Below are 10,835 nucleotides of genomic sequence, written 5' to 3'. Positions count from 1 at the left end.
ATCCCATCCCACCCCATCCCATCCCATCCCATCCCACCCCACCCCATCCCATCCCATCCCATCCCACCCCCATCCCATCCCATCCCATCCCACCCCATCCCATCCCATCCCATCCCATCCCACCCCATCCCATCCCATCCCATCCCATCCCCACCTTTATAGGGTGTTCCGAAATGCTGCCCCCATTTCCTGATTCTCCTGAATGGGGTTGAGGGGTTTTTGTGTCCCCCAGTAAAACCACGGCCAAAACAGCCAAAAAATGAGAGTTTCCTCCCTGCTGAGAGCACAGAAAAGTGGAGGAGATGTTCCAAACAAGCCAGGAAAGGAGGGAGCAAGAGGGAAGTGCTTTTCCTTTCTTCTCTACTCTCCCAAAATTCCCATTTCCCAAAAACATTGCGTTGCATCACCATCATTTGGGGATGGAGAGGGATTATTTACAAGGGCCTGGACTGCCAGAATAAGGGGGAATGGCTTCCCACTGCCAGAGGTTAGATGGGATATCGGGAAGGAATTGCTGGCTGTGAGGGTGGGGAGCCCAGAGCAGCTGTGGCTGCCCCTGGATCCCTGGCAGTGCCCAAGGCCAGGTTGGACAGAGCTTGGAGCACCCTGGGACAGTGGAAGGTGTCCCTGCCCATGGCAGGGGGTGGAATGGGATGGGTTTTAAGGTCCCTTCCAACCCGAACCATTCCATGATTCTATGACAGATTTTGGAGAAGATCCCAATCCTTTGGATCCCGCAACTTCCCGCTCCCTCCAGCCACTGTGGAAAGTCTCACCATTTTTAAGAAGGCCGAGGGGCTGCTGATGCCCTCTGTTGTCTCCAAGGAATGGCTTCTCCCTCTCTCCTCTTCACCAGCGGATTCCCAGATGGAATTGCGGACGTAAAGACCTGCCTGGAGCTTCCCTGCACCAGCAGCTTTCCGGCGTGGAATTAAAGAAGTCATTAAGGACCAGCCCAGACAATGAAATGAAACTTTGTCATCTTGCATTTGAGCCGAGCAGACGTCGAGGGAGCTGACGAGAGGCAAATTAATTTGCCTTTTGCAAAGGCTCCTGCGTGACGTTAATGAAAGCAGCTCTTTGTGCAGGCTCACGGCTCAGGATGCAGAGATCCATGGTCCTCCTTGTCCTCACAGAGCTCTGGTGAAGGTCCTTTTTTCCTTTGGAAGCAGGGAAAGGAGGAGTTTTTTTGATTCCAGAGCTTGGGGGTAATCCCTGGCCACCAGCTCAGGGTGTAGCCCGCATTGGATCCATCAGGTTTCAGGGGTTCCTCTCCTTGCATGCACCAATTTCTCTTTTATTTTGGCATTAAATGTGATCCAGATCATTTCCCTGAGCCCACTTGCCAGGATTGCTGCCCTGATCGTTGGGAGAGTGACTCTGCTGCAGCAAAAAGCAGATCCCAGGGGATGGATGCCGGGAGGTTCTCTCCCAGCCCTGCATTTCCTGATGAGGAGCCATAAACCTCCCAAAAAAACAAGCAGCTGGCAATTAGTGGTCAGCAGAGGAGCTGGGGGCTGGCAGGAGTGAATCTTTGGATTCTGGGAGAATCCTGCCTTCAGGTTGCTGCCACGGATCCTGCTGGGTTCTCTTCCCACCCTGCCACATTCCTTGGCATGCTGGTCCCTGCAGGATGTGACCTCTTCGCCATTTCCAACATTTTTCCCATTTTTTAAAAATTTCCTTTCCATCTTTTGCACCCCAGGCAGCCATTCCCTCTGGCTCAGAGGAGAATTAGGCAACTGGTCCTGAAATCCCAGCGTGAGCAACCAGGTCATGACCATCCGGATAAATAAAGCTCACGGACCCACAGCTCTTCCCAAAGTTTATGGCTCCTTTTCCAGCTGAGCACACCCTGAAACACGATGGGAGCACCAAACCCTGAGCCCAGAACGTGCCTTTCCTCCTGCTGTGTGCACGGATGAGGGAATAATTTGGGAAGGGACGACTGTGCCCTCCCAAGTGCTGGGTGGGATGGTGCCAAATTTGGGTTCTCAAGGTTGGCACCACGATTAATGACATTCCAGAAACCCTGTCCCAAAAATTCCACACCCCCTCCAAAGCCCCCCAGCCACAGGGTGCTGCTAAAAACCCACTTGAGCAACAGCAGCAGCCCCTGCCTGACATCTGCCCACATGCATTTGGGAAGCCAGGAAACTTCCTGTGGACCTTGGCTGCCTGACAGGAGTGACCTCAATTCTGCCTTTTTTTAGGGTGGGTATTTTGGGGGCTGTGTTTTGATAACAGGTGGGAGCTTTGCCTGCCTTTTGCTGGCTGTGGGATAGGGAGGTTTCAGGGAGGAGCTCAGAGGAAGGGGCATTTCTGTAGCTCAGATAAAAACATGCCATTCTGCATCTGTAAAACAGAGTTTATTGCCACTTTTTAGGGAATTGGAGGCACCCACTCCCCCCTGCAAGCCTCCCCTGCTGCCCTCTCCCCACATTCCCGTGGCTTCATCCCACATCCGACACATTTCCTCCAGATCTACCCCGAGGTGCATCACAAGCACAAACCCACGCATGATTCAGCAGGCTCCTTTGAGAGACATTTATTATTTAAATTACAACTCTTTCTTTTTACATCACCTCCACTCACAGACCACGGAAAAGCCCCAAATCTCGGCACCTTCGGGCTCCCTGAGCAGAGCTGCAGCTCCCAAATGAGACTCCCCACTTGGAATTGCACAAACGCCGCTGGGTGCGTTGGATGCTGCTCAGATGGGAGCCACCAGAAAATTCCTAATGGCAGTGGTGGCCTTGGGATGCGGAGTCGGACGCTCCTCATCCCAGCAGGAACCAGCCTGGAGTCCCAAAGCATCCCAGAAAACAAAGGAGTGGTGTTGAAGGATGCTGCCCAACGCGGCAGGATTGATGAGCTGGATGGTTTTGCCCTTGGTTTTTTTGCTTTTATGGATTTTTTGGGGGGGGGTTTATTTTAAATAAACATTTGTCCCACTCAAGGACAAACCGAAACCCCACCAGCAGCACCACCCTGGGTGTGGGTGAAGCTCATGGCTGTGACCATTCCCTGGTCAGGCTCTTTATTCCCTTCCTTGGCTCTTGCAAAAATCATGGGACAAAGGGAATTTCCAAACGGGTGCTGAGGAGGGGCTGCTCTACTCCATCACAGCGCCAGGGAAGTGCCAAAATTTGGCTTTTTTAGTACCTTGGTGCCCCTCAGAGACCCACCAGTGCCTAAAATCTCAGGGGTGTGGGACAGACAGACAGACACGAGCACACAGACCTGCCCCTGAAAAAGTGCATTTCTTCAGGCAACCAGCCTAAAAAAGGGGGGAATATTTGAGGATAAACTGCTCCCTTCCTCTCCTTCCCAATCCTTATGGATCTGGGGACACTGTCGGGTGTTTGCAGCCACCCAGCCCCACCTCCAGGAGCCGTAGCCCTGCCTGCATCCCAAACAACCACGGAGACCTGGCTGGGAAGCCCACCAGCAGGAATCTCTGCTTCCCAACATCCTCCCAGCTGTGGGCTGATAGCAAACCCCTCATGCTTCACCACCGACCCTTCCCAGCAGGGCTGAACCATTCTCCAGGTGGGATCAGCCCTGAGGGTGACAGCAGCACCCAGGGACTCAGCAGCCCTTCCAACCTTGTCCCGCTGCATTTTTGTCCCTGCGAGAGGCCATAATGGCTTTCCAGGGGCTTCCCAGGTGCCACCTGAGCCACCCCCACCCGGCCCAGGCTGCAGCAGACACGTCTCTTCATGGGCCCTAAGGCAGAGCACCTGTCAGGAGGCAGGATTCTCCTGGAGCTGCCCGCAGAGGTCCAGCCGTGCGGCCAGCTTTGCCACGGCGGGGGCCGCAGCGCGGCCGTGCGGGGCCGTGGCGGTCACCTGGCAGCACAGCACCGAGCGCAGCAGGCGCAGCAACGGCGGCCGCAGGATGGCGAAGACCCAGGGATCCACGATGGAATTGATGGACAGGAAGCGCAGGGCCAGCAGGTCCCACTCGTGGTCGGCCTCTTCCCCGCTGAACTTGTTCACGTAGGCACGGATCTGCAAAATCAGGGAACGGGCTGGCTTGGAAAGGAGCTTAAAGATCATCTCGTTCCACCCCCCTGCCATTCCACTGTCCCAGCTTGCGCCAAGCCCTGTCCAACCTGGCCTTGGTCACGTCCAGCTGCGGCTTCTCTGGGCACCCTGTGCCAGGGCCTCGCCACCTTCACAGGAAAGAGTTTTTTCCCAAAATCCCATCTAAACCTCCTCCCTGTCAGTTTGGATCCATTCCCCCTTGTCCTGTCACTGCAGGCCCTTGTAGAGTCTCTCTCCATCTTTTCTCTAGTTCCTTTCAGGTACTGGAAGGCCACAATTGGGTCACCCCAAAGCTTTCTCCTCTCCAGGCTGAACAATCCCAACTCTCCCAGCCTTTCCTCACAGCAGAGCTGTTCCATCCTTTTAATCAACTTGGTGCCTCCTCTGGACTCGCTTCAACAGCTTCACGTCCTTCCTGCGCTGGAAGGACCCCACAGCTGGACACAGCACTGCAGTGGGGTCTCACAGTCCCCTCCCTCAACCAGGGAGAAATCACAGGGAGAAATAATTCCCAAGACCCGGCCCCCCAGGCAGCTCTTTTGGGGCGATTTGGGCTGTCACAGCAAATTTGCTGACTCCATGGGTTTAAATGGCCTTTAAATGACAGCGAGCCCCGTGCTCTGCTTCATTTAGAGCCACATCTAAACCCGTGGCTGCTGGAGGAAGTGGTGGCTCTCACCTTGAGACCACACAGCAGCAATAACCGTGGGAGATGGAGAGGATGAGGGGTGCAGGACCTGGCCGGTCCTTCCTGCGACGTGCCGACTCATCACAGCCCGCGGGGCTTCCTGGAAGGGTGACTCAGCACTCCTTACTCATTCGGGTCACCCGCCACCCCCTCACTCCGGGCTGGGGGGATGCTTGGATGGGGATGGGCAGCAGGAGCATCCCCGGGATCCGCTGGGTACCGCCCCAGCATGGCGCAGCCCAGGGCACGGGGTGGCCGCGCGCAGCATTTCCAAGCTCTGGGGTGTTTTGGGAAGGAATTTGTGGCCCGATGAGTTCGTGTGCCTGGACTGCTCCTGGGAGGAGCGGTGGCTGCTGTGGGCAGCCGGGGACAGGAGAGAAAGTGTCACCCCAAGGAGGCAGCTGGGTTTGAGCCGCTGCCAAAGCACAGCCCCACATGGGAGCCGGGCGATGGGAAAAGGGAAGCTGGCTCTGGATAAGGCTATATCTGCCACCACAGGGCCCATGGGATCCCGGCCAGTGCCGCTTTCTCAGCCCCTCTGCCCCAAGCACACTCACAGGGCCCTGCCCACGTGTCCCCTCCGAGGGGTTCCGCTTCGTAATGACCACAGCAGCCAAACCCGACCTTTTTCGGGACACGGGAAGAGCTGCCCATCATGTGTGGGTTCATTGTTAGGAGCTGCAGTGTCTCTTAAGCCGTTGAGGCTCCTGGGATGCTCACAAGCATCTGGACATTACTCCCTTGTCCTAAAACCCTGCCAGCCCAGCTCGGCTTAGCCTGTGTTATTTCCTTTTCCCTTAGGAAAAGCAAGGGAGCATGAAGGGAAGGCAGAGTCTATTTAACACCAAGAGTATGAAATTACCACTGGCTGCGCTCCCAGCCTTGATGGGGTCACTTCTAATGGGACCAAACTGACCTCCTGCAGTTTGGGGTCACACACAGGGGCAGCAGCCAGAGGTGCTCCAGAGCCCACGATGCTCCTGGTGTAAAAGCACCTGGATGGATGAAAAGTGGCCCTTGGGAGGGGAGAGCCCAGACAGAGTCAGGGGATTCACTCTCTCCACTTCCTCACCTGGCTGTTTTGATCCTGGATTTCTGCTGGAAGTCTCGTGCATGCATGGGGCACGGGATGTGGGCATATCCCTTGGGAAGACACGTGCTGTGGCTGCTGTGCCAGACCTCTGTTCCCAGAAATCTCCCATCTCTGTGCCCGCGCCTCGGTGCTGTTGCAGACGAGCAGAAACCTCTGTCTCCAGCTCCATCCGCAGAAATCTGGGATAACTCATCCCGCCCAGCACGGATATCCACTGCCTCCAGCCCAGAGCAGCTCCTTCATCCCATCTCCAGAAGTGTCATTGGTTGCTCTGCCATCCCTCACACCTGCACCATGAGTTCCTGGATCCCAGGATTTGCAGTGATGCCGTGTGGTCGAGGGGACTCCAACCTCATCCCTGCCTGAGCCACACTGCCTGGCCTCGGAGCCTCTGTGGGGTGGGAGAGCACCTCTGCTCCTGCCACTCCATCCTCCTGCCACTCCATCCTCCTGCCACTCCATCCTCCTCCTGCCACCCCGTGATCCTGACACCCCATCCTCCTCCTGGCACTGGGGATACAGGGAGTGATCCCCCCGCTCCCCAGGTGATGTGCGAATTGCCAAGCTCATGGCTGAGCTGGGATCTCCCAAGCTTTGGGAAGAGCAAAGCTTTGACCTCAACCCTCAAGGCTTGGCCAGCAGAGTTGGGGGGAGCCTTATAAAGGCCAAGAGAGAAATGTGGGTGCCGGGGAGAGGGACCTCACCCTGGTGCACCCCCCAGACAGGCGCACTCACCGTGAAGGGCAGCGAGCAGATGACGAAGGTGATGGTCATGATGGAGAGCAGCAGGAGGTGGTCGATCTCCTCGGCCATGGAGAACGTGCGCCGGCCGCAGCCGGTGGCCACACGGGGCTGCTCCAGGGTGGTCACCCGGCGGGTCCTCTGCCCGCGGCGGTGCATGCGGGCCAGGTTCACGATGACGCTCAGGTTGCAGAGCAGCACGGCGAGGATGAGGAAGAGGAGCAGGGTGGCGTAGAGGAGCGAGAAGGTGACGTTCAGCCCCGCCACCTCCCCATTGCTCTGGTGGGAATCCAGGTGCATCTGGATGAAGCACCAGGTGCCCGGGCAGTACTGGACGTAGCGGCCGAAGCCCAACAGCGGCAGCGAGCAGAAGGCGGCCGAGAAGGTGTAGATGGCCGGCAGGGCCACCAGGCCCGTGCGGGGGCTCAGGAAGCGCTCGTAGAAGTACGGCCGCCCCAGGGCCAGGCAGCGCTCCAGCGCCATGGTGAAGAGGATGAGCATGGTGGCGAGGCCGAAGAAGCTCATGGCGAAGCCGAAGTAGAGGCAGATGTGCCCTCCGCGGGCCAGGGTGGTGAGGGTGCGGTTGCGGTGGTAGGAGGCCAGCACCAAGGGGCTGACAGAGCAGGTGCCCAGCAGGTCGGTGACCACCAGGGCCAGCACCAGGACGTGGAACAGCGCGAGCGGGCGCTGCCGGGGCCCGCGGCGGCCGCGCAGGAGCAGCCCCAGCGCCAGGAGGTTGCCCAGGAGCCCGGCCGAGAACATGAGGGCGCTGATCAGCGGCCGAGCTCCGGCCGGGAGCGCTGCCCCGCCGGACCCGCACGCCCGGCCCGTCCCGTTCATCCCGCGCCGCCGCCGCCGCACGCCCGACTGCGCTGCCGCCCCCGGCACCGGCACCGCCCGCCCCGACGGCACCGCCCCGCCCGCCGCCCCCGGCACCGCCCCGGGCCCCCGGCACCGCCCCGGGCCCCCCCGGCACCGCGCACCCGGGGATGGTCGGAGCGGAGGCGGGGGACGCGCACGGACCCACCCCGGCCTGACCGAGAGTCCCGGTGCCGCTCTGGGAGCCCCGCACACGGCCAGTCCCGGTGCCGGTCCAAGAGTCTCGAGGCCGGGCCGGGAGTGCCGGGGCGGCCCCGGGATGTCTGGGACAGTCCCCGGTCTGAGCCAGCCCCGGCTCCGGCACGCCCAGCCCCTCTGCCCCACCGGGAGCGGCTTCTGCGGTCGGCCCCGGTGTCGGTCCAGGAGCCCCGGTGCGGCTTCGGGAGTCCCTCGCATGGCCAGCCCAGGTGCCGGTCCGAGAGTCCCGGTACCGTTCCAGGAGCCCGGTGCGGCTTTGAGAGCCCCCAGGCACGGCCAGTCCCTGTGTCGGACCAGGAGCCCCGCACACGGTCAGCCCGGGGCCAGACCGGGACCTCCTCTCACAGCCGATCCCGGCGCTGCTCCCGGAGTCCTGGTGCCGCTCCAGGAGTCTCGGTGCCGGCCCGGGATCGCTTTCATGGCCAATCCCGGTATAGATCCGACAGTCCCGGTGTGGCTCCGGGAGTGCTGAGCCCCAGCCTGTCCCAGTGCTAATCCGGGAATCCCAGTGCCGGTCCAGCAGCCCCTCACATGGTCAGAGATTCCCGGCGGTGCTCCGGGAGCCCCGAGGCACACAGCAAGCTCCAGTGTGGCCTGAGAGCCCCAGTGCTGGCTCCAAAGCTGGCTCCAAAGCCCTCCGAGCCCGGAGTCCCAGCTGAGCCCAGGCTGTGCAGGGGAATTCCCATGGCCCCAGAGGTGCCCGGAACCCATGGAGAACTCCCTGCCCCATGGCTGCACCATGCCACGTCCCCATCGCCCCCCTCTCCTACATGTCATCGGAGGTCCCCAAGGGGGTGCAGCCTGTCTGGCCATGACCTTAAAGCCCATCCATTCCAGCGTCTGCCATGGGCAGGGACACTTTCTACTATCCCAGGTTGCTCCAAGGCTCATCCAACCTGGAACCTGGAACGCATCCAGGGATGGGAAATTCACATACTCAAGCCCAGTGGCCTTGGATGCTCTCTCCATCCTTCAGGACACCAGCCCTCACTCAAGCTGCCTTTATTTAAGCAGTTGCTGCTTCACAGGTCAATTCCAGAACCTCCCGAGGACAGAAAATCTTTTCCTTCCTGTGGCCCTGGGGCTGTTCCAACAGCTGTAACAATTCAATTTTTAATTAACCCCGTACACCTGGTCCCCCCAAACCACAGTGAAACACTGCAGGTGGCTCCAGCAGGGACACAGCAGGTTGCAGGCACACGAGTGGCTTTGGCTGTTATTTTTAAAACCGTGCTTTTGTAACAGGAACTTCGCAAAGGAAATACGGGGCACGGCAGGCTCGAGGGCCGGGCAAGCTGTGGTTGGTGACAGCACCTCCATTTCTGAGGGGCCTCTCCTAGTCCTGGCTTTGCTTTCTTCTCTCACACAGCTCAAAGGTCTCTTCAGTGAGGTGGGGAGGATGAGCTGAGGGTGAGGTGACAAAGCCACAGCTCCAGCTCCGTTCCCACAGTCAAAGCAATGGGTGAGCAATGGGGACGGCATTTTAACCATCCCACCTCAACACAGGTGCGCCAGGAAAACACATCCCAGGAGCTCTTTGAACCCTGCTTCCAGTCCTGATCCAGCAGAGCACCAAAGCACATGGACACATCCAACGGTGGGAGTCACCCTGTTTGATTCCACAGGGTTGGGTGCCACCCTGGCACGTCCAGCCCTCCTTTGTGGCATCCACAAATTCAGCTGAGGCTGAATCCTGTCCTGATCCATCCAGGCAGCTGCAGTCTGCCCATCCAAGACCTCTTCCGAGCAGCAGGCACCCCATAGGGTGGTTGCTCCAAGGCTTTTCCCAGCCTCCCCCTCCTTTCTGGCGTTCCGTGTCACAGCTCAGGAAGGGGTTTTGGCTTCTTCTGGAGCTCATTTTCCTGGCAGCTAATGGAGCCTTAAATACCCTTCTGGGGCTTCAGGCTTCTCCACTGACAGTTGTCTCTGATGGGATTTTTCTGCAATAATAGGAAAATTGCTGGGCTTTTGTTTTTTTCATTCCCCCTTCTGAGCTCAAAACCAGGAACAGGCTGCTTGGTACAATCTGTCCTGCCTTGGGAAGTGTTTGTTTTCTTCCCTTTGCTTCCATGTTTAGCTCGTGTGTCTCGCCTCTAGCGAGGGCCGTATCAAACCCTAGAATTGTTTAGGTTGGAAAAGTCCTCTAAGACATCAAGTCCAGCCATTCCCCCAGCACTGCCAAGGCCACCACTGCCCCATGTCCCCAAGTGCCACATCCTCACGGCTTTTAAATCCCTCCAGGGATGGGGACTCCACCACTGCCCTGGGAAGCTGTGCCAATGGAGAAATTTTCCCAATTTCCAATCTAAACCTCCCCTGGCCCAGCCTGAGGCCGTTCCCTCTCCTCCTGTCCCTGTTCCCTGCCAGCAGAGCCCGACCCCCCCGGCTGCCCCCTCCTGTCAGGGACTTGTGCAGAGCCACAAGGTCCCCCCTGAGCCTCCTTTGCTCCAGGCTGAGCCCCTTTCCAGCTCCCTCAGCTGCTCCTCAGCCCCTTCCCAGCTCTGTTCCCTTTTCTGGACACACTCCAGCCCCTCATACATCCTCCCAAGGTTTGTTGGCATTGCTTTCCCTAAAAGAAGATTTCCAGGCTTGGCCCAGTTGGAGAAAACACTCTGGGCTTGTAGGAAAGCTCTGTGAATTTCATGGAGAGGACTCAGCCTCTGGAGTTTGCTGCCTGTGGTTGGGGAGGGTGTTGGGATCCTGCTCCATCCCTGCCTCTGGCACCAGGGGCACGGAGGACTCCATCCCTCCTGTTTATGGTGAGACAATTTCATCCCTTTTCAACCAAACCCCCATCCTGACTTGTGTTCAACAAATCCAGACAACACCTTTCTTCCAAAGCCTTCCCATCCTTTATCTCGTGTTCCAGTGCTTCCAGCAGCCTCCTTCCCTCTCCTGGAAAAGCGGGGCTGTGTGCTGGCATGGCAGATCCAGGTTTTGGTGCCTTGGCTCGTCCTGTACCAGCACCTGGGTGCATGGGTTAAAAAATAAATGAAGCCACTCCTGGGCTGGCCGGGGCTCCTGGCAGCCCTGGCACTGCTGCCTGCCCAGGCACGCGCCTCCCAGCTTCCAGAATAGCTGAAAAATGCAGGCAGGCAGTAAAAACATAAAACGGGCTCTTCGCAAGAACAAAACACGAAATGAGGGAAATGAGCTTGAGTAAAGTTGTGCCTGGATTTCGTGAACT

General features: G+C 58.5%; 1 protein-coding gene across 1 annotated transcript; it reads right to left on the bottom strand.

The window, feature by feature from the left end:
* Positions 1-2,533: 2,533 nt before the first annotated feature.
* On the bottom strand, positions 2,534-7,392 carry PTGER2 (prostaglandin E receptor 2). Its single transcript, XM_048308498.1, has 2 exons — positions 6,566-7,392; positions 2,534-4,013 (listed from the first exon to the last, which is right to left on the bottom strand). The coding sequence occupies exons 1-2, from the start codon at positions 7,331-7,333 to the stop codon at positions 3,747-3,749; spliced, it is 1,035 nt and encodes a 344-aa protein (XP_048164455.1). The 5' UTR covers positions 7,334-7,392; the 3' UTR covers positions 2,534-3,746.
* Positions 7,393-10,835: the final 3,443 nt, after the last annotated feature.

The sequence above is a fragment of the Corvus hawaiiensis genome, chromosome 6 (genome assembly GCF_020740725.1).
Source record: "Corvus hawaiiensis isolate bCorHaw1 chromosome 6, bCorHaw1.pri.cur, whole genome shotgun sequence".
Lineage (NCBI taxonomy): Eukaryota > Metazoa > Chordata > Aves > Passeriformes > Corvidae > Corvus > Corvus hawaiiensis.
Note: the sequence above shows the minus strand (reverse complement) of the source record. Positions and strands in the feature narration are given on the sequence as shown.